Source organism: Heterodontus francisci, chromosome 38, assembly GCF_036365525.1.
Source record: "Heterodontus francisci isolate sHetFra1 chromosome 38, sHetFra1.hap1, whole genome shotgun sequence".
Lineage (NCBI taxonomy): Eukaryota > Metazoa > Chordata > Chondrichthyes > Heterodontiformes > Heterodontidae > Heterodontus > Heterodontus francisci.
The window spans coordinates 36,450,979-36,474,609 of NC_090408.1; the positions used below are offsets into that span (position 1 = coordinate 36,450,979).

The following is a 23,631-nucleotide window of genomic DNA, read 5'->3' on the forward strand; positions in this document are numbered from 1 at the left end:
ACTAATCAAGTCTGCAAGATGGAGTTTATAGCTGTTGTATGTAAATTTGTTGATAAACACAATAAATCTTTTGATTTTCATTTTGCCATTTGATATTGGACCATTAGGAGCCCAACAATAACCTGACCTAATTGCATCACAGTTACAAGGGTGCAATTATACCATCCAGATTATGCAGTATTTTTCTCTTCTCCTGCTCCCCCTCCCATCTCGGTGAGATGGGGAAAGTTACTGCAATTTCTACTCCTGTCTCCTTGGCGTGGCTCATCACTAACAAGTAATGAATCTGACCATCCTACCCCAAGCACTGAACGTTTGCAGTCCAGACACGAGACTATGAATAAAACTAATTGGGCTGAATGCCACCAGCGCATTAGCACCATCTGTCACATCAATCCTGTGGACTTGTAGGAAACGCTAGTGCTGTACTTTCTGTTCCCTTAACTACTGGCAAGCGAACATTTTAAACATGATGTATTATCAAGTACAACAATGCGTCCAGATTGGATCAGAAACACTTGACATCCTTGTTCAAACCTCAAAGGTCATTTCAATTCCAGTGGAAACATGAGCTGCAAGACATTATTGATACGCTGCCTCCTGCAGTATCCACATACAGGGTTACTGATCAGAGAGCTGATGTCTATAGTAATGCCAACTCTCAAGAGGAAACAATATATTCTTCATGAAGTCCTTGTACATCAAACTGAGAAAGCTAAAGCCCATAATACAGGATACCATTAAGGTTGAACAACATGGGACCTGGCTTAACAGGCAAATGCACTGTCTGGTATGAAGCTGAACCTTGCAGATGGTTACTGGATTAAGCTGATTTAGCTAAACTCGGCCAATGTTACAATTGGCCTCAGACTGTTTTAGTTTAAGATCCATGTAACTGGTAGGAAAGATCTTTATTTCAATCAGGGCTAGATTCCAAATTAGGGCCCAGGGCTGAAGGGACACTTTTCAGTTCCCTTCAAAACTGCATCTAATTAACAAACACCACGGGGAATTTTCCTTTAAAACGTATTAGCTGATGGGGTTATTGGCATGTTTCACTCCCTGACCTGTGTCCTTGATCGTAAAAGTTGCCCCCCACAAAACCTAAATGAAGATTGTCATCTGCATATTATGTGATTGGTTCTGTCGTGGTTTGTGGTTTGGGCACCTTTGTCATATAGCCCTGGAATCCATTCTTTACTGAGATGTGGCAGAATGCTTTCTTACTCTTTAGATAACGATGTTAATGGTAAGTTAATTATGTTGTTAAAGATACACAGGTGAAGGGCATTGTTTAATTAAGGACTTAGAGCAGGATATAAAGAGAGCCTGATGGGACATGGGGTAAAGTAGGAGGTAGATATTGTTGCATTCTGTGAATAAACTGGCTATCAAGAATAGAATCTGTGTCTAGCTTCACTCTTCACCATTTGGCTTGGATCTGTTTAACATATGACCCACGGGTGAAGTTGCAGAAATGTGCTGTTTCTCCTACTTTTCATTAAAAGAGCAATTTCACCCCTCCTCCTGCAGACTATTAAGCAAAAATAACCTCATGCTATTTTTAAGAGGATTCTCCACCAAGTAGCAAAGGAAACAGTTACTTGACTGCCATAAATACTCTCTGGAAGCAGCCTATTTAACAACCCATATGGCACATAAATTCAACTGTCACATAGTCACTTTGACCTTTTCACCCCACTAACAGTATATTATGGTTTGCTGCTGTTGGTATGGATTTCAATCTTACTCAAGCAATTCTGTGGGTTCTGGGTCCCTGAGCACCATAAATATTCAAAGGCCCTTCCCATCCTCTACACAGCCCCCCAACACTGACCTATTAGAGCACAACTCCCTTGCCCCCTTCTGACAGTATTTTTTAATGTTAGAATAATGACTGAATCAAAACATTCTGCATTATGGCGAGCTTTACCATGGACCCCACATTGCACAGGACCCCTGGTTGTGGTCCCATATTTGGCTGAAGCCTCTGAGCACAGAAAGGACTCCATTGGCCTGTGCATTAATCTGCCTCTTAGGTTCAAGATCTACTCCGAGGCTCAAACACTTAATCCAGGTGGGCATCGCAGAACAGCGCTGAGAGGGTGTTGCATTGTCAAAGCTGCCACCCTTCAGATGAGACAATCAACCAAAGTCCCCATCGGTCCGATGCATTTTCTCAAGTGGGATGTCAAAGATCCCATGACACTATCTGACAACGAGCAAGGAGTTCTCTCAGTGTCCTGGCCAACATTCCCCCCTCAACCAGCACAACCAAAGAAAAAACATTAATTGAACTGTCATCTCATTATTTGTGAAATCTTGCTGTGCACAAAAATTGTGTCTGCATAGCAGCCAGTACACTTCAACATAATTCACTGAATGTGGTACAATTTGAGATGCCTCCAAGAGTCGTGCCAATGTACTAAGTAAATATTTCTTCCTTGTTTTCTTAAAGGAAGCATCTGTAGATAAAAAACTTTCTTCTTAAAAAAAAGGTTTGCTCTCTGATTTTGCATGCAATATATACATGCAGAGTGAGCCAAAAAAGGATTCACAATGCAAGCGATCATGGCACTTACCGTAATGTGGGATGATGCTCCAGGCCATGACTGATGCATAAATCCCGCCAACCATCCAGAACATGCAGAGCCAGCTGAGGTGTTCCCCTCGCTTCTCTCGGGACAAGAATTCGGAGAAATACGAGAAGACAATGGGGATGGAACCACCGATACTGAGAGACAGAAAAAGAACAACTTCAGAATGCAAGGGGTGACTGATAGATATCATCAGAACTCAGATTCATTCTCATCCATTCCCTTCACATGCTATCAGGACCCCTCCTATTGACTAACATCCAGAGACCAAAGCAACAGCAATACTGAGTTTTACAAGGAGGATGAAATACATTTATAAATATTGACATTTATTATGATATGCTCATTTATGGGCATTCCCTTACTTTAGGAAGTGGTAAAGCTCAAACCCACTGGCACATCCACAATTTCTTCAAGGAAGGAAAAGTGCAACTAATGAAATAAACATGCAGTTTGTCCAAATTAAAATCTGTATCAGATCCTTTCAAACAATGGTCATCAAAGTCAGATCAATAATGTCTTCAAGTCCCTCTAATGTTCAATGGTCACAGAAAGTTTCTAGAAAACTGGTGGGTGCCAAGTGGTCATTTTCCATGGTCATCTAGTGCGTACTAAAATTCTAAACATGTGCAAGCAGTTAGAAACATCCTGACTGGCAACCTCTCCCATCCTGGACTTGTGAACACCAGCCAAACTCAGGAGCTGATCTAACAGAAGGTCCTCTCACCACTTGCACTGAAGACAAACATGATTAATGAGAAATGTAGTCAGTTAAGGAATAGCCCTGTTGAAACAAGGGCTGCAAGATCCAGCAATGTGAATGCATGTGAAAAATAGGCCCAATCTGGCTGCAAACGAATGTGTCGTTTAGTGACATTCTGTTGACAATCAATATCTGAGAATTAATCAATCAGACTGCATGGACCCGGAGTTTGTAAGCAGGAGCTCGGCTACTCAACCATAAAATTGTTTTAAATCTTATTTATTATTCCTTTCTCATACAATCTTGGATTACCATGAATTAAATGAAGAGTTTTATAACATTCGTACACATGACAGATGGGGTGATGCTAGCCCAACTATTCCACAATGCACTGGAGAAGCACTGTCATTGCCAACAGATTTTTGCATAACTCGAAAGATTTGGGTGTGAATGGTGGGAGGGAGGGATAAAAACTAAGGAATGTGCATATCGTCTGTGTTGTATCCGTTTCTCTTCAGTGACAGGATGTGGACGTCTGCATTTATTGTCGATCCCTAATTACCCTTGAGAAGGTGGTGGTGAATCACCTTCTTGAACTGCTGCAGTCCATGTGGTGTAGGTACACCCACAGTGCTGTTAAATGGGGAATTGCAGGATTTTGACCCAGCGATGATGAAGGGACGCCGACATATTTCCAAATCAGGATGGTGTGTGACTTGGAGCGGAACTGCAAACAACATCTCAAACTGCAAACGACATCTCAACACTTTACCTGACTTCCACACAGTCCACTCAATAGCAGTCAGAAACAAGAATCATACCTGGCCCTTCTCCTTCCTCGCCCAAGGGCACTGAGTCCAATTGTAGTCCTTCTCCTATCACCATTGCTGTAAAAAGCTAATTGTTCATAGAACAAGGACAGAACCTGTATCCTTCTGGTCTATATGGCTCAGAAGCACACACAGTAGTGGAAATAGACTATGTGGCTCCATTTGAAGAGCTAGCAGTGGCACAGATGCAGTGGGCTGAATGGCCTCCTCCCATGTTGTAATTTCAATGATTCTACCAATAATATTTGATTCATTTGGATGTGTGATATATAAAAAACTATTCTTCTGGTTTCATTTGTTGCCAACATTCCCACACTGGGAATAAACAGAGGAAATTTACACATTACGGTGATGTAGGGATATATGTGGGGACCACACCCTGGGCAGAGATGTTATTGCAGTTCAAAAGAATAAAAGGGGGTAATCAAAAATATGCAATGATCAGGTTTTTTTTTGTCGGGAAATGTTAATTTTTTAAAAAGTTTTCCTTCCATTCATTTTAATATAAATTATTTTTGTTTGCCCCTGGGATATGGGCAATGCTGGTAAGGCTGCATTTATTGCCCATCACTAGTTGCTCTGAAAATGTGGTAGTGCATCTTCTTCATGAACCACTGCACTCCGTGTGTTGGCAGTGCTCCCACGATCTCCACTTGGTGAGTCTTTGCTTTTGCTTCATACCAAATCAGCACTGGGAGTTGATTGGGCATATGGTCAGCTGGTGCATGACATATCTCTTGTAATTGGGACATCCCAATACTAAAAAGTGCCTCTGAGATGAGCAGCAAAATGTAAGTTGGCAAACTCAGCCAGTGAAAGAATCTCACTCCCAGCCAAAATGTTGAGCTGAATTCCATTCTTCCAATTATTGTTTAATTTCACAAGATAAGCTCATTTAAGCTCACCCTTCCTGAACATCAACCCGATCATCGCTCCATTACAACTCTTAAGATTCACCACCTGAATTGAGAGACAAGGTCAACTCCCGCAATAGTACACAGGAGTGTTGGCCTATGTTACGCCTTCAAGTCTTGGCATGGGCGTCTAATCCAGGGATAAGAGAGCTACCAAGATAGCCAGGCCTGAACTCTATGACAATATCTCAATGACCATACTTTAACTTTCTTGCTTCAAAAGATACAACTCCCTTACCCAGTTCCTGAAAGTAGTCGGCAGAACAGGAAGATGCCATAGCCCTGAACAAACGATGAGAAGATGATAAAGATTCCATTGATGCTGAGCGCAATGATCAGACAATATCTTCTGCCCATTTTATCTGCCAGACCACCCCAGACAAAGGCTCCTACCATCATTCCCAAATATACTATCAAGCCTGCAAAACAGGAAGAAGAAGATTAATAATAAAATAATCACATTAAATTTTCCTCACACAGTTGGACTCTTGTTATGTGGCCAAGCACAACAATTATTTGCACACAGCAAGATCACAAAAACAGAATTTTTTTTGGTCGTGTTTGCTGGTAGGGGATATTGGCCAGGACTCAAGGAGAATTCCCTGCTTCCCTTCAAATATATTAAACCTTTCATATCCATCTTAACAAGCAGACAGAAACTTGGTTGAACAATCTCACCCAAAGAACTGTTCCAGCTTGGGATTTGAACCCAAAACCTTCTGATGCAGAAGGGGGAGTGATATCTATTGATCAAAACTGCCATAGTTTAAATAATAATTAATTCATTTTCAGGGTATGGGCATTACAAGTGAGGCCAGCATTTATTGCCCATTCCTAGTTGCCCATGAGAAGGTGAGATTAGGCCTTGTTCTTGAAACTCTGCAGTCCAGGTAATGAAGGTCCTCCTCTCGTGCTGTGGAGTTCCAGAAGTTTTACCCAGCAATGTCGAAGGAATGGTGATATATGTCCAAGTTGGGAGGATGTGTGACTTGGAGGAGAACTTGCAGGCAATGTTCCTTCTAGGTGGCAGAGTTGACAGGTATGGCAGATGCAACTGAAAAAGCCTTGGCAGGTTGCTACAGTGCATTTTGTAGATAATGTAGCTGAGGAATGCTAGAGGAGGAGGGAATGGATGCTTAAGGAGGCGGATGGGCAGACTGCTTTGTCCGAAATGGTGTTGAGATTCTTGAGTCCTGTTGCAGCGGCTCATCCAGCCAAATGGAGAGTATTCCATCACACTCCTGACTGATGCCTTGTAGGTGGTGGAAAGACTTTGGGGGGGTCAAAAGTTGAGCAACTTGTCTCAGAATACCCAGCCTCGTTAGACCATATTATATTTTATTATACTCATGCCATATATTTCGCTCAGTGTGCTGCCCAGTGCATTACTGAGCCATATGGATCAAGAAGGTCCTATCTGTTGCCTGTGCTAGGATAATGTACCTCATTTGGGACAAGATTCGGGGCTTTAGTGGATTAGGGATCAGCAAAATGGACCAGGGTTAGCACTCCTGATCTAGCAAGTGAGCCCTGTTCAAATGGATATCGGGTACGAACAAACCCAGCCTGGTTGGTACCTGTGTAACTCTACTTCAGCAAGTGTTGGTGCGTGTAGCACAGATGATGGCTTTTGCACCCCACCCAACCCCCTGCAGTACTTCTCTAGTTCCTACACAAGCCATGCTTTGATCTGTGCCAATTCCACACCAAATTAGGGGTGGTTTTGTGCAATGGGCTGGCTATTCTCATTAGAAACTGGATTGATACTGTTGAAACCCATTTCATGTAGGATCCTTATAGCCAACAATCACCTCATTATTCTGGGCTGAGTTCAAACCCAGGTCCTAGATGTGCTAATCCACTAAAACACCACCCCCGCTCCGCACCGCCACCCTCCCCCCCAACTCTCTAAAGTCCTTAATGGTGCATCAGCATCCCTGAAAAATGTGAAGCAGAGATTTTATCTACAGTTATTACATATGCATCACAGTGACGTCATTTGCATCAGCAAACATCACATGTCACTTAGTTAACAATTCAGCATTGCTGTCAGCTTTCTTGGTGCTCAATTTTCATGATTTCCCTTTAATGTAGTTAATTTACATCCCTATTTGCAAAGTGAAACTCCTGAATTCCCCAGTCATTAAGTACACTGGCTGATGCGGCACTGAGGCACACAGACTCAGATTCAATCCCCTGGCTGTGCTGCGTTAGTTGATCTCAGCTAGAGTTGTTCTTGATTGTTATCTATTGACTCTTGTAAGTCCACAACTAAGTGTTGCAGACTAGCACATTCCAAGGTCCAGGACTATGTGCAGAGGGAAGCACTAAAGCTTGGGCAGCCATCATAAAAGCTAATTGGAGAAAGGTCACAGTTGAAGGCCCTCACCATAGTATACTGAGGGGCTGGAACCCATGTAAAGCCTCTCAGGCTGTATGCACCAGAGAATGTTTGAAATGAAATGTAAATGTATATTGTAAACATAACATGTAATTGTAAGTGTAGTGAGGCACCTCAGAGTGCCACCTACAGTATTGAAAGAAACTGAACTGCATGCACTTTATGTAATGTCAAATCTCAACTGTTAAGTAATGTATATTTACAAAAGTTATGAACAAAGTATAGTTTTGCGAAAAAATCTGTTCTTATGTACTTTCACACATGTTATGAATAAAGTATATTTTTTGAAAAAAAATATTGACTCTTGCTGTTAAACTGTAAACATATGAGGACACTGGATGAGGGCAGGATTGGATTCAGCTGTGGTAGCCTGAAGCTTAATAACCCAATGACACTCAGCACTCAATTTTCCCGATGGAGGTGGGAACAGGAGTCGGGACTGTTTTCAGATTGTTATGGCACGACCGCTCAAGACAAAGCCCTGAGTCAATATATATATATATATATATATAATTCTGACTATGGTGGGAGAAATGCACTGTCAATTCGGTCCCACCACTCCACAGCTCACATCATACATATCTTTCAGCTTTCCAAATCAAAGAAAGCAACAGCCAAAGTGAAACAATCTAGTAACCCCCGAATGAGGCAAACCAAACCAGGTATCTTTAGATATCAACAAATTAACTATTTTTTTTTTTTTTAAATCTTAAACACTTCTAAGATAAACCAATACCTAAAGACCTTATAACTTATTTAAAGAATCTAACTCACACATTCGCATACCTATACCCAAACTAACAGTAGTTTGGTGTTTAATTAGCTACCCGAAAAAATAGAAATAACAAAAAAGTCTTTGCCGATTATGCTTCTTGACGAACAGTCCTCTGATTCAAAGTTCACTTGCAGTCTTCCAAAGCCTGATGAGTCAGAAGATCTTTCCAAAGATGGGAATTCAGCAGTTACAGTTCAGCAGTTCAGTTCAGCAGTTCTAGTATCAAACTTTTCTTTTTCAGTGATGAACACAGTAGATCAAGAATTTGCTATTTCTTTAAGAAATTAATCTAGCTTGAAGCTTCTTTAGAATTTCGAGAGAGTATAATAAATAGGGTTTAAATAGACTGAGAGAGAGCTCTCCTTTTTCCTTCATGTGCCAGAACAGTCTGTCTGAACAAACCAGTTAGCCAGTTTTTCAAAAGGCAATCGGGAACATTGTATGTCCTGTTGTCCCTCTCTGTATGGTTGTACCCAGGCAACCAAGATGCACCTTCACTTGTAACTTCTGAAGCTGACTCCCTTAAAGAAGTACTGATCTCTTACAGCCTTAAGGGCACACTGCATATTTCCTGAAAAAAAAAGGATCATGACAGGATCCTGAACCCACCTCCGGTGTGAAACTGATTAAAGTCATGATTTTCACAGGGGTGAGTCTTTAATTGATAAGACGACAACTGGAGTCTGTACAACTGGAGTCTATGGGAGGCAGGAACGGAGGTGGGTCAGATGACTGATTTTGATTCCCCAAGGCAGCCATCACTTAGGCTGCTGGTTGTCCTAAGAGGGAAATCTGCTGAGTGTGCCTGAGCCTTCCACAGCCACAGAGGGAAGTGAGCTGTCATAAGAGAGCTGGAGGCCTGGCACCCAGAGCAGGGCTGCCCCTCACTTCATCGATGCCAAACTGGAACAAATGCTAGAGGCCGTGAGGGAGAAGAGGGAGGTCCTAATTGCCCTTGAGAAGGTGGTGAGCCACTTTCTTGAACAGTGCAGTCCATGTGGTGTAGGTACACCCACAGTGCTGTTAGGAAGGGATTTCCAGGATTTTGACCCAGCGACAGTGAAGGAACGGTGATATAGTTCCAAGTCAGGATGGTGTGTGGCTTAGAAGGGAACTTGCAGGTGGTGATGTTCCCATGCATCTGCTGCCCTTGTCCTTCTAGGTGGTAGAGGTTATGGGTTTGGAAGTTGCTGTCGAAGGATTCTTAGTGAGTTGCTGCAGTGCATCTTGTAGATGGTACACACTGCTGCCACTGTGCATTGATGCTGGAGGAAGTGAATGTTGAAGGTGGTGGATGGTGTGCCAATCAAACAAGCTGCTTTGTCCTGGATGGTGTCAAGCTTCTTGAGTGTTGTTTTAGCTGCACCTGTCCAGGCAAGTGGAGAGTATTCCATCATACTCCTGACTTGTGCCTTGTAGATGGTGGACAGGTATTGGGGAGACAGGAGTTGAGTTACTCACTGCAGAATTTCCAGCATCTGACCTGCTCTTGAAGCTACAGCATTTATGTGCTTGGTCCAGTTCAGTTTCTGGTCAATAGTGACCCCAGGATGTTGATAGTGGGGGATTCAGTGATGGTAATGTTATTGAACATCAAGGGGAGATGTTTAAATTCTCTCTTGCTTGAGATGGTCATTGCTTGGCGCTTGTGTGGCACAAATGTTACTTGCCACTTTTCAGCCCTGCCTAGATGTTGTCCAGGTCTTGCTGCATCAGGACATGGGCTGCTTCAGTATCTGAGGAGCCGGGAATGGTGCTGAACATTGTGCAATCATCAGTGAACATCCCCACTTCTGACCTTATGATGGAGGGAAGGTCATTGATGAAGCAGCTGAAGATGGTTGAGCCTAGGACACTGCCCTGAGGAACTCCTGCAGTGATGTCCTGCGACTGAGATGATTGACCTCCAACAACCACAACCATCTTCCTTTGTGCTAGGTATGACCCCAACCAGCAGAGAGTTTACCCCCGATTCCCATTGACTTCAGTTTTGCAAGAGATCCTTGATGCCTTACTCAGTCAAGTGCTGCCTTGATGTCAAGTGCAGTCACTCTCACCTCACCTCTGGAGTTCATCTCTTTTGTCCATGTTTGGACAAAAGCTGTAATGAGGTAAGGAGCAGAGCGGCCCTGATGGAACCCAAACTGAGCGTCAGTGAGCAGGTTATTGCTGAGCAAGTGCTGCTTGATGGCACTGTCAACAACCCCTTCCATCACTTTCCTAATGATCTGGAGTAGACTGATGGGGCGGTAATTGGCCGGGTTGGCTTTGTCTTGCTTTTTGTGCATGGGACATACCTGGACAATTTTCCAGATTGCCAGGTAGATGCCAGTGTTGTAGCTGTACTGGAACAGGTTGGCTAGGGGCACGGCAAGTTCTGGAGCACAATTCTTCAGTACTATTGCTGGAATTTTGTCAGGGCTCATAGCCTTTGCAGTATTCAGTACAGTCAATCTTTTCTTGATATCACATGGAGTGAATCGGATTGGCTGAAGGCAAGCATCTGTGTTGCTGGGGACCTCAGAAGGAGGTCGAGATGGATCATCCACTCGGCACTTCTGGCTGAAGATAGATGCAAATTCTTCAGCCTTGTCTTTTGCACTGATTAGATTAGATATACAGCACTGAAACAGGCCCTTCGGCCCACCGAGTCTGTGCCGACCATCAACCACCCATTTATACTAATCCTACACGAATCCCATATTCCTACCAAACATCCCCACCTGTCCCTATATTTCCCTACCACCTACTTATACTAGTGACAATTTATAATGGCCAATTTACCTACCAACCTGCAAGTCTTTTTGGCTTGTGGGAGGAAACCGGAGCACCCGGAGAAAACCCACGCAGACACAGGGAGAACTTGCAAACTCCACACAGGCAGCACCCAGAATCGAACCCGGGTCCCTGGAGCTGTGAGGCTGCAGTGCTAACCACTGCGCCACTGTGCCGCCCAAAAATGTGCTGGGCTCCCCCATCGTTGAGAGTGGAGATATCTGTGGAGCCTCCACCTCCTGTCAGTTGTTTAATTGTCCACCACCATTCACGACTGGATGAGGCTGCAGAACCTAGATCTGATCCATTAGTTGTGAGTTCACTTAGCCCCGTCTATTGCATGCTGTTCCGCTGTTTGGCATGCAAGTTCTCCTGTGCTGTAGCTTCACCAGACTGACACCTCATTTTTAGGTATGCCTGGTGCATGCCCTTCTGCACTCTTCATTGAACCAGGGTTGGTCTGCCAGCTTAATGGTAATGATAGAGTGGGGGATAAGGTTACAAATTGTGGTTGAATACAGTTCTGCTGCTGCTGCTGATGATGGCCCACAGCACTCACAGCACCTCATGGATGCCCAGTTTTCAGTTGCTGGATCTGTTCTGAATCTATCCCATTTAGCACGGTAGTGTCACACAACATGATTGATGGTAACCTCACGGCTGGTTAATAAACACATTTGGTGAACTTTCAATGTTTTTTTAAAAAATCCACGTGGAGCTGGCAGCCACATGGGTCCATAGCATTCCTCAAGGCCTCTACCAGCAAGATCGGCCCCTCCCCCAATCTCCTCCCCACCCCCACCCCGCCACCTGATTGGATCCCATCAGCCCATGCACAATCAGACAACCCCTAAGGTTAGTCCTGGCAAGACTTCCAGGTTGCCCACAATTTTGGAAATTTTATTTTCTCCTCCACAGCCCATAAGAGGTTCTGAGACTATCTATAGTCGCCCACCATCACACCAGCTGACTTTAGTTAAGACAACACAAAGTAGAGATCAATGCTGGAACCCTACTGGTCTGTGTGGCTCAGGACCACACTGAGACTTTGATTTCCTTTGAAGCTGTTGGCTTTTTTCTACCTATTTCAGCCTCATATAGAATTCTATTTCATATCCTACTTTGATATACATGGGGTCGAAAGCCAAGATTCAATTATGTGGCCTTTGATGTAGTAAAAAAAAAGGTCTTCAGTTTATCAGTGTTCAAAGAAATATGTCTAAATCCTGCTGGATGTGCAGTTGGGGTTTGGTGCAGCCACAGTATAGCTAACCAATGTCAGATTCACAACTTGGATAAACTACGTTTTCTCAAATTCCTATGTAAGAACATAGAACAACAATGTGCCTTTAACACAGTAAAGCATCCCCAATTGCTTCACAGAGGCAAAATCAATGGTGGGAGAGAAGTTGGAGAGGTGACTGAAAGTTCGTTCAGAGGTGATTTCTGAGAATTGCTTTATAACCAAATAATTACTTTTGAAGTGCAGTCCCTGTTGTCATTTAGGTAAACACAGTGAGCAACTTACATACAGCAAGATCCCAAAAAACAACTAATGACAGAATTACTGCAGTTTTGGTGGATCTTAGTGGAGGGAAAAACATTGGTCAGGATGTGACATCTCAGGCTGAAATGAATCATACTTGAAATCATAGATCTAACTTTAACAAGATTTAACAAGTGTTTTATTAAAGCCTTCTGTCGAGTTCTTGCTTACTGTTGCTCACTGTGGCTACAAAGCTATCCGACTTTACAACAACCCCCAGGTCAGGTATTTTACCCAAAGCACGAAGCTACTTTCTGTTTCCCTTCCAAGTAGCATATATTCTCTAATACTCAAGCCCATACATACAATCATGAAAGAGGACACCAAGGGAATTTCCTACTTCTCTTTCAATCATACCACGCGATCTTTTCTATCCATCAGAGCAGACAGTTTAACATTCCACCTGGCAAAGCAGCATTCCACCTGTACTGGTGTAAAATGTCAGCCTAGACTATGTGATCAAATCCACAATGAGGTTGAACCCAGAATTTCTACCTTAGAGCCAAGAATATGACCAGCTGAGCCGAACATTTGGAACAAGATGTAGAAATCAGAGGCAGGGGTTTCCATTCGCTTGGGCTGGTATTTCCAGTGCAGTTCACACAATAGATCAAGGAATTTCAAGTGTAAATTATGTCTAGCGCAAATCGAGTTCCGTGATCTTCTGCACTGGCTTAAAAAAACATTGTGCTATAGAAATTGGCCCTGCCCACACAACTGGCCATGCCCCCGGATTGGATTAATCACTATATCAACTTTTAATTTGGCAATATGCAAATTAATTTGAGCAGAGAATCAAGAAAAAATATTTCTCAAAACTAGCACAATTTTGAATGCAATTTGTGCTTAGATCAATGATTGCGCCCAAAGCAGAAACTCTAGGCCCTCATTTTTAATTCACTGTCCTATAAAATCTTGGTGCTGTACAAAGTTGCACAGTAGATGAAAGTGTGCTCTTGCCCTCTACTGCTGCAAATAGTGGCCAAGGAATGTACATGCCTTGTTATCTTCTCAGGATATCACCAGCGTTGAATGAACCCACAAACCGCTCTACTCGGCAGGGAAACATATAGCTTGATGGTTGCACAGGAAATGAAATACCACTGATTGACTAATAATGATCAACTTCCTTTTTTCCTCGCCAGTTTTCTCTCCTTTGAACTGTCACTGGGGGCACAGTTCCATGGGTGCCGACCACACACCTTGCTAAAGTGGGCATTCCTCATGGACAAGCCTTGACAACGAATGTTGGCAGGCTGCTCCATCCTGTCCTCAACCTGTGTTCTCGTGCACTTTCCAACCAGGAATCAATAGGGTGTGTAATTGGCAAATTAACTTCAATAGATAAGCATGAGGTAATAAATTTTTGGTAGGAAGGACAAGGAGGTCACATGCTCCTGAGACAATAAGTGTCTAAATAGGGTAGAGGAGCAGAGGGATCTGGCAGGGGTGGGTGCAAATACCCAGATCACTAAAAGTGACGACAGATTAATAAGACCATAAAACAAAAACAAGCACAGCACTGGGGTTCATTTCTAGAGGGATAGAATTGAAAAGCAGAGAATTTATGTTAAACTTGTATAGATCCTTGGTCAGACCTCAGTTCTGATGAAAGGTCACAGACCTGAAACGTTAACTCCGCTTCTCTCTCCGCAGATGCTGCCTGACCTACTGAGTATTTCTAGCACTTTCTGTTTTTATTTCAGATTTCCAGCATCTGCAGTATTTTGCATTCATCTTGGTTAGAGCTCTCTTGGAGTACTGTGAAGAGTTCTTGTCTCCATATTATAAAAAAGGATATTCAGGCACTGGAGCAAGTGCAAAAAAACACACGCCAGAATGAAAGCAAAACTGAGAGGTTATAACCTATCAGGAAAGATTGAACAAGCTGGGGATCTTTTCTCTAGAAAAGACTGATAGACATCTTCAGGCTTATGAAGGGGAAGGGAATCCCAGCTCCTGAAACTTCTAAATCAAAGACTGGAGGATTGCTCCACGGGACACGAAAAGGCAGAGATGTGGTTTCCCACACGTTAGGGCTAACGTGTTTCGGCCTGGTGCTGGGAGCCCCACCTCCAGTACAAAATCTAGCCCTATATATGGTTTACTTGCTTCACCTATGAAGGAAGAAAAATTATTTTCTACCCCCTCTGCTAGTTTACTGTAACCATTTACACCTCCTCTGGTCGCCTTTTTTGTTTCATTACTTGTCCCATTATCAGCCTCTTTAGTTTTGTATTATCATCATTTTTGACATTTAATCACTCCTGCCCTCCACCGTATCATAGTTCTTCCCCTTTCTTCTCCCTATCCCCGTTTCCGTGTACTTGCTTATAAACTTTGAAATCTTTCACATGTTCCAATTCTGATGAATGATCATCGAACTGAAAGATTAACTCTTCTCCCTTCACAGATGCTGCCTGACCTGCTGCATGTTTTTCAAGCATTCTTGGTGTTAAGTATCCCTGGTCTAGATGGTGGACTGAAGATTTTCTCTCAATACTGGCTGCAAGTGTCTTACATGAAACTTTCTGCTGTGATTCTTGCCCCAGGGTATTGGGATGGAATTCATTTAACGTAAGGACACTTGCAGCCAGCAGAATAAGGTAGCTCTCACTCCATCTGTCCGAGTGGATTCAATTCAGAGGTAACTGTGTGACCCAAAGTGCTTTCTGTGTAATGCAAATTCAGCTCTTAAAACAAAACCTTCAGGACAGATGGAATTTGTATAACTCACAGGTCAGGTACACCAAGGTTAGGTGCAGTAAAACTGCATGTTCTCGGTCCAACAATCCGTGTTGTTTCAGTCGCTGTGAGGCAACGATGGAGTGATCTCTCCATGGCGCATGCCTGGGCGAATTTATGGAGGTTGAGAGTTGCCCAGTCGTCAAAACCCCCCTCTCGGCCTTTCTGGTGGGGTCCAAAGGAGTGCAGAGCACAACGTTTGGCACCGGTATGGCTGCAGGAACTGCCGGAAACATGCCAAAGGTGACACATGACCGCCTACGGGGTTCCGCTCCGGATTTTCTGTTAGGGTTTACTCCCTTAGCCTTGGTCTCTCCCGAGACGCCCACAAGGCAGTAGGGTTGTTAGGGCCCCTACACAGGCGTAGGATGATGCCGGTGGGAGGAGGGGATGCGAGGGGGAGGGGTGGAGGGAGGGGGGTGCGAGGGGGAGCTGGGAAGGGGGCTGTAAGGAGGTGGGGGGGGGTGCAGGGGAAGGGGGTGGAGGGAGTGGGGTGCGAGGGGGAGCTGGGATGGGGGCTGTAAGGGGGTGGGGGGGTACAGGGGAAGGGGGTGGAGGGAGGGGGGTGCGAGGGGGAGCTGGGAAGGGGGCTGTAAGGGGGTGGGGGTGGGGTGCAGGGGAAGGGGGTGCCGGGGGAAGATGGTGCGAGGGGGGTGCTGGGACGGGGTTGTGAGGGGGTGAGCTGAGATGGTGGAGCAGGGAAGGGGAAGGGGGGGGCGGTGGAAAGGGGGGAAGGGAGGGGAAAGCGGGTGCAGGTAATAAGCCATTTCCTCAGTTCCCACCATCGACGTCCGGAAAGCTCATCCGCGTCCTTCAGGAGGTGAAGCATCTTTGGGCAGACTTACAAAGGTTGTTATATTTGCTAAGGGTTTTTTGATGTGGTTTAAATAAAGGCATACAGCACTGCCGACAGTACGCTGCAGATGCTCTCCGAGCCATCTCCCGCGGGCGCTTTGAAGTTGCGGCCGAGGAGCCGTTCATGGATTTTTTGGGTCCAACAATGAACCTCCCAAATCCCAACTTCAGAAGAGCATCCAATACTGTATCAGTACAGCTTTTTCCCCATTTCCTGCAGCCTTTCTGAGTGTAAATTACCAGTTTAGTACCAAATTAAAGCAATTGTTCCATGCCCACTAGATAAAAGTCTGCCTCTTAGAGGGCTAAGGATGCTTTCAATCCATCAGACTGACTGGATCAGAATACTAAAAGTGAAGAGATAGCATCTAACCCACATTGCCAACCAGTCCTTGGGGAAGAAAAAACAGTCCCAACCATTATATGACAGCAATGCTGCTTTAAAACCACTGAGTGGTTTGGAGGCACTCTGTAGTTGCAATCTCATTACATTCCCCTTTTTCCAGTCCCGAGAATTTATTTGCTTGGTGGTCAATATTCAAAATGGAAGATGGTACCTTTATGGACAATTTCCATTAAACTCCTCAATCAATAAAGAGCTGAGAGCTCACATCACAGATCATTCTCAGTGCTATCAATAACACTCCGGGCACCTGGCCATCATTTTAATGAGGCCCTGCATGAACAGCAATATATTGTATTCACTTTTGTTAAAACTGTGTTAACCATTCAAAGTGCCTCTATTGCATTACTGTTTAAAACAACTATTTAACCTCTTAAGTATATAAAGCCTGAAAGGGCTTTAGCATCATACATAAACCTGAAAAGATACTTAACCCCATTTTCAGGAGTTGGTGAGGAAAAAACTCTCTCTGTCTCTCTCTCCCTTTCTTTTACTCACCCAGCTTTCTCCTATCTTTCCTGAGATGTTGGGTTTAATGCTCCACGGGTGTTGGGAACTTTCATGTATCTCTTCCAATTGCCTTTCTCTGTGTATGAGCTGAGGTAGCGTGGGAGACATCTTGTCTTCGTCTGACATCAGACTATTGGGGCAGGATTTACCTGGCCCCAGGGTGGCAGGCTGGGAGGCTGGTGGGGGGGGGCACTGAGGGGCCGGAAAAATAGCAGGGAACCGCATCAGGACAGTTCCCCAATGGGGTTCCACTGCCGGGGAAGTTTCCCAGTGGCAGGGCCAGATGTGGAGCAACTGCCTGCCAAACAGACATTGGCAGCCAACTAAAGTAATTAATGTTCCACTTAGCGGTGATTCTTCGGGCATTTTGCCTGCGGCGGTGCGTCCACCTGCCACGTGGGGAGGCCGCCAGCTTCATGGAGGGAGGTGGGGCAATCAAAGCCAAAAAGGGGGCTGTGGGCAGGAAAGGCCGCTCCCATGGTCCCAGTGGGACATCCAGAGGGACCTGTCTGCTTGGCCCTTTGGAATTTGAATTTGAAACTTATCTCCTTGACCTCTCGATCTCTGAGCTGCCTCAGCAGCGTCCACCTCCAATTGGGCCAGCAGTGTTGGGAGACCGCCTGCCATCTTTAGTTGGGTAGTGAGCCCAGTGGCAGCCAATTAGGAGGCCGTCTCCTGTAAGATTGCTGAGCTGATCCCGCTGCCGGCAAGTGTGGGCTCAGGACTCCCATTTCATCCTGACTTTGGGGTCCCGAAACCCACAGGAAAATCCTGCTCTTGGGGAAAGATTTTACCTCACTCAAAAACCCATTGGCTTAGAGAGTTAAAATCAGGCCCCAAAGAAATTTCAACAGAGGTCACTGACAGTGATCAGGAGCAGGACTGCCAGTTAATATGTTGGGATTACTGAGACAAATTGTAGAATCCTCCCCATCTTCCCAGTTGAGATCAGATAGCTCAGAACAAACTGGAAATCAAGTCTACCCCTTCTTATTTTTTGAGACAGTACCTTTAATACCAGACACCAACCAATGCCCCACCCTTCAAAGTGCTCTCTTTAATTAACTTATTTTTTCTGTATGCTGTGCACTGTCCCAAATGGAGTGGAATGTTCCTTCACTCCCATTTTGGAGGGTCACTCTGTAATTGTAATTGGCTACACTAGGGCGGAGGGTTTAGTCTGTTTTAAAGCCTTCCATGCCTGGCACAAAGAAACTGTGTAGCCTCCAAATATCGTCTTACCTCATGCGTCAAGATGGGAACCCAAGTTAATGCCATCAGTGCATGGTAATTTCATCATGTCACCACATGTTTGGGTCAGAGTACTTCATCGGCAGTTTAAATAAAATAAGGTGCGTTTAAAAACACACTAGGCAGCCCAACTCTCCCAATGGGGCAGTGGGTAAATGCACCATGTGGCACTGGTACCATTTAGACCAGGAAGGTTTCAGCTTCAAATCTAGCACTCTGCTGAATTAGCTGTTTTCAACCAGGGTGGAGCTGGAGGTTCTACAATTCATCTCAGTGTCCTAAAGCTACAGAGGCTGGAATTAAATCTATGAAGAGGCAGGATTTTCCCTGTGGCCTTCAAGACCCGGCCATCAGGCTCAAAAGGGGATCAGAAGCCGGCACTCTGTGCAGAGCAGTTACTGACCTGTGATCTTCCCTGAATTGGCCAATTAGCGGCCAGAAGGTAGTCTCACAGTCCAATTGAGGATGGCGCGCAGATTCTCGAAGCTGGAAGGCCAATAGGAGGCCCTCCAGTTTGGAAGCAGTAGCAGTAGGATGCCATGACAGATAAATGAGCGAGAGGGCGCCCCAAGATGGAACCCCTCCACAGGGTGGCCTGTGGCTGCAGTAGAACCCAGGCAGGTAGGGAGAGCCTCTAAGCCTTCCAGGAGTTCTGGGCTCTGGGTGTACCACCAGGAGGCCACCTCCAGGCAGTTGCATTGTCCCCCACTGCCTGCAGGGACCTGGAGGCCAACTGGAGAATCCCAGTCGGCTTCCGACAATAAGCCTTATTAGGCCTTTACTCACCTTAATTGGCTACCCGCGGCTTGTGGGCGCATAGCCCTGCTGCCACCATCACACCCACCACCCCCCCCCCCCCCCACAAGCACCCCCCCCCCTCAACCCCACCTCTCAAAAAGTGGCCCCGGGGGGGGGAGGTGGGGGGAATGGAGCAGGGGAACTGGCACACTGGCCGGCAAAGAAAAATTCCACACCCACCCATCTCAATGCACGCACCCCCCCCCCCCCCCCCCATCAGGTCAGGTACATTTCTCTGGTGACTGAAAACATGTTGCATCAATGTTGCACATCAGAATGTAGAGAAGAATGCATGCTTCCTGCGCCTAATGGGTTCAATGTCTGCATCATGCCCAAACTACAGGATGCCAACATTGACATCGCATCAGGGATTACACTCACTTTGGAGTTCAGCCTTTGGGGGAGAGATATAATTATTTGATTTAACCCCCAAATCAGAAGGCATAGCTATAAATAACATTGCCACTGCACTTACCCAGCATTCCTTTATTGGAATTTGACATGCACATGTCCCTTTCGGCAACCGGAAGTACAAAGCCCACCACAAACACTTCTACTCCATCAGCCATCAGTGCCAATCCTAAGACAAAGAAGAGTGTCCACTGGAAGCGTCCATGTCCGCACTCCTCAATGATTGACTCATACTGGTGCGCTAGCTGCTCCTCATCCTTCATACGTTCAGCAATGAGATCTGCTTGGTCCCTATATTCATCAGGAATGGGTTGAGTTGCTGCCATCCGATTGGCCTTAATGTCATCAGGATGAGGGATCCCCTGGTATTCCCCCTCGTAGATTTCATCGTCTTCATCGTGTCCTTCCGTGGCATCACTGTCAGCATCTTCCTGTGTGTGAGGCTCATTGCTGTGATAATATCCCCCAGCTTGAGGGGCATGCTCCCCACTGCCTTCATATCGTGTATAAGAGTCTTGCATCCTGCCGTGCCTCTTGGCCTCGTAGGCAATATCCTTGGCTCCTTGAAAGAAGTTTGAATTATTCCCAAATCCGTCATCCATCGTGCTCACAGAAAACTAGACCTCTTCCGACATTCACGGCACCTATATGTACATAGTCTTGACAGCGTAATTTACTATTTGATCCACTGTTAAAAGTAAGACACAGGATAATGTTAGGCTGTTGGGTGCTCTTCAGCTGATTTCCTAGGAGGACACAATTGAAGAAAGAACTTTGAAATTCTTAACTGTTTTTCAGTTCCACGATGAGGTCACTGCATGTCTCCGAGAGAGACGCTGATGTAAACAGGAAGATTGTGGGGCAATTCTTGCAACGAGCTGTAAGAAGCTTAACTATCAAGTTCTATTAATGCCTTGACGTGATGGATGACCTTTGGTACGTCTCATTGATTGGTCCAAAAGGTAAATTTCTGAAATAAAGAAGAAAAAGAAAATAAACTTAGCTGTCTTCAACACGTAGATTGGAATGAAATGAGTTACTTTCACAACCTGTCTCTTTTCAATCTCATTTTTGATTGAGCTGTTGTTGTTAGGAATGTCTGGTGAACTGGCAGTCCTTAGAGGCTGAAAGCATATATCAATGCTCAGTGGAATCCCCATATCTGTTTAATTAAATGTGAAGTTTAAATTAAATGGGTAGAAGCTAAATATTTTTTCATCACGATGGGTCATTTTTGGACCCTTTTCATCAAAGCATGTTGTTCGTATCTACAGATTTATTGCCTTCTGAGTTAAAAGTGGGTCTTATGCTCAATCCCTGTTGTGTGCTGAGTTAGCTGATCTCAGTTGTGCAGGCAACAGGAACCCAGGAATAGGTGCAAGCCATTCGGCCGACTGTGCCTGCTCTGACATAAGGCAGTGCTGCAATTGACATCAGTGGGTCTGCACAAGGGAGAGAGAAAACAGCGAGTGTTCCCATTCCTGACTGCTATCTGATGAGCCCTGCTGTGCATGCATATGGATGTTGAATGAGGACATAACATGCTTGACGTTTATGCCTTCCTCACTCATAGAAGAATAACCAAGCTATCATTTGTTAGGCTCACATATCAAGAATGAATATTTTTTTGAATGTGTCAGCCTTGCCTCAGTGGTTGCACTCTGGCCTCTGAGGAATAAGGTTCTTCACTCTAACAACATCAGAACAGGAGGAGGCCATTCAGCCCCTCAAGCCTGGGGCACCTTTCAATTAGATCATAACTTATCTATACCTCAACCCAATTTATTCGACTTTGTTCAATAACCCTTAGCTAAGAAAATCTAACGATCTCTGTCTTGAAAATTTCAATTCCCACCAGAGGGAATAGTTTCTCTGTATCTGTCCTATCGACTCCCGTAATCATTTTAAACACCTCAATTAAACTAAAGTGGAAATAATGCCAAATGTAAAACTATTTCCCCAAATATACACCAATATAAAAATAACTGTGCTTCCATAAACTATAAGTCATTATGGCATCAGATAATCTATTGTAATGTCATACAGAGAGTGTTAGACCACAGAGATTATTCTGCTGCTTTACATTAATATATGCCCCTACTTCAATAATTATACCACAGATAACTAAAGAGAACATTGAACATCTATGGGGAGGCCAAAGTTTTAAGTCAATCTTAAATTGTCCGAACCTGGAGATTAGATTGCATTTCTGAATGCAATCTCTAATGCCTCGTGGTTGTTTTGTGTTCATCAAAGTTAGTGATGATGTCAGTGCTGATGAAACAAAAACTTCCCCACATTTTGGCACTCAGTACCAGTATCAAGCACTCCCAAGTCAGTGTTATGTGCAGGATAGGCCCTCCCTCTCTTCTCAATATTCTTTACCCTCAATCTCAGAAGGGCATTACCCCCTCTCTCTGATGGACTCTTGTGGCATTTCCATCTCCCACATCAGCCCCCCTATGGTTTGTCTGTTTGGAATTGCAATTTTAGTGCCAATATGTGCAACACTGGTACAGCTGGTTAACAGTCACAATCTAGAACTTTATTTTCTGTTGCTAAGCTTTTCAAGCTGGCTAGGGAAGGTCAGTGCTGGTCAACAATTGGGGAACTGTCTTCAAGAGCACCAGAGATTTGAAAAACAGCGAGGAACAATTTCAAGAGGATATAGTTTAGTAGAATTGGCAGATGGTTTAATACAGATAAGTGTGAGGTCATGTATCGTGGGAGAAAAGACAAAAAGTGGAATTATATGTTTGATGGAAGAATACCGAAAGGCATGGAGGCACAGCTAGACCTTTGGATCTAAATACATAATTCCTAGAGAGTGCAAGTGCAGTACATAAAGCAATAAACCAGACCAATAGCCTTTTGAGTTAGATAATTAGCTGGGCAGATGGCTATCCCCCATGAGTTAATGCAATTGTGAAATAATCTTTTCCATTTGGGCAGTTACCTTGAGAGATCTCAGGAGAAGATGCTTATGGAAGTTTTGGATTACAGGTTAGTCAGCAGAAATGATGTCTGTATTTAGTAATCAAATGTGGATTAGTGTATTTCTTAGATTTAAATAAAAATAGTTGTACGAAAAATATGTCATTGTTCCATCATTGTTAGGTTAATCACAGGTTCATCATTTATGCATTAAATTTGCTTCATATAAGAACATAGAAATAGGAGCAGGAGTAGGCCATTCAGCCCCTTGAGCCTGCTCCGCCATTCAGTAAGATCGTGGCTGACTTCTACATCAACTCCACTTTCCTGCCCTATCCTCATATCCCTTAATTCCCTCAGTGCCCAAGAATCTATTGATATCAGTCTTGAATATACTCAATGACTGAGCATCCACAGCTCTCCGGATTAGAGAATTTCAAAGGTTCATGATCCTCTGAGTGAACATGATTTTCCTCATCTCAGTCCTAAATGGCTGACCCCTTATTCTGAGACTGTGCACCCTTAGTTCTAGACTTTCCATCCAGGAGAAACAGTCTCTCACGCATCTAACCTGTCAAGCCCTCCAAGAATATTTTACGTTTCAATGCAATCACCTCTCATTCTTCTGTACTGTAACCATTCTATGAATATATGATTCTATAAACAGGGTTTACTGTACATTTCCCAGGTATTTCATCAAAACTTATCTTAAAATTTGAAGCCAAATGCTCTAGAGGGTTTGCAAAGTTATGATTCACCCATAAAAGTGATCTGAAATGTAAGGGCTGAAATAATTTAGGATAATAAAGTTTAAAAAAATACTAAAAATGGTAAAGTGGAATCATTCACTACTATTACCTGTGGAACTGCACCAAACATGACTAGGTATGAGAGAACAGCCATCACTGAAGTACCATAACACAGCAAGACTAGGTACTGGAGGACAGTACACCTGTGTACTGTACTCTAGAAAGAGCAGATATCAGCTCACAGCTGTCCTTTATTGAATTGTGAAACAGAAAGAATCATCCGAGGAGTATCATCACCTGTGAAACAATGCCACCAGAACAGTCAGGGCAAGAAACTAAAATATCTTACTCTGGGAAAAGATAAAGTTGTTGTAGCTTTGAAAGCGGTTATAACCACGGTGTCATGGATACAAAATGGCTTGTCTGATTTATTG

At 44.2% G+C, this 23,631-nt stretch overlaps 1 protein-coding gene across 3 annotated transcripts in view; it reads right to left on the reverse strand.

The window, feature by feature from the left end:
• The window catches only part of LOC137352351 (synaptic vesicle glycoprotein 2B-like), a 56,312-nt gene extending 36,181 nt beyond the window's left edge, over window positions 1-20,131 (reverse strand). For 2 of the 3 annotated variants that reach the window (XM_068017645.1, XM_068017644.1), the window contains exons 1-3: window positions 19,579-20,131; window positions 5,283-5,463; window positions 2,583-2,734 (exon numbers count right to left, since the gene is read on the reverse strand). In XM_068017645.1, coding sequence (XP_067873746.1) covers window positions 2,583-2,734; window positions 5,283-5,463; window positions 19,579-20,116 — 871 coding nt within the window. In that variant the 5' untranslated portion in view covers window positions 20,117-20,131. The remainder of the gene's footprint in view (window positions 1-2,582; window positions 2,735-5,282; window positions 5,464-19,578) is intronic. The other variant, XM_068017646.1, reaches the window with a different exon arrangement.
• Window positions 20,132-23,631: the final 3,500 nt, after the last annotated feature.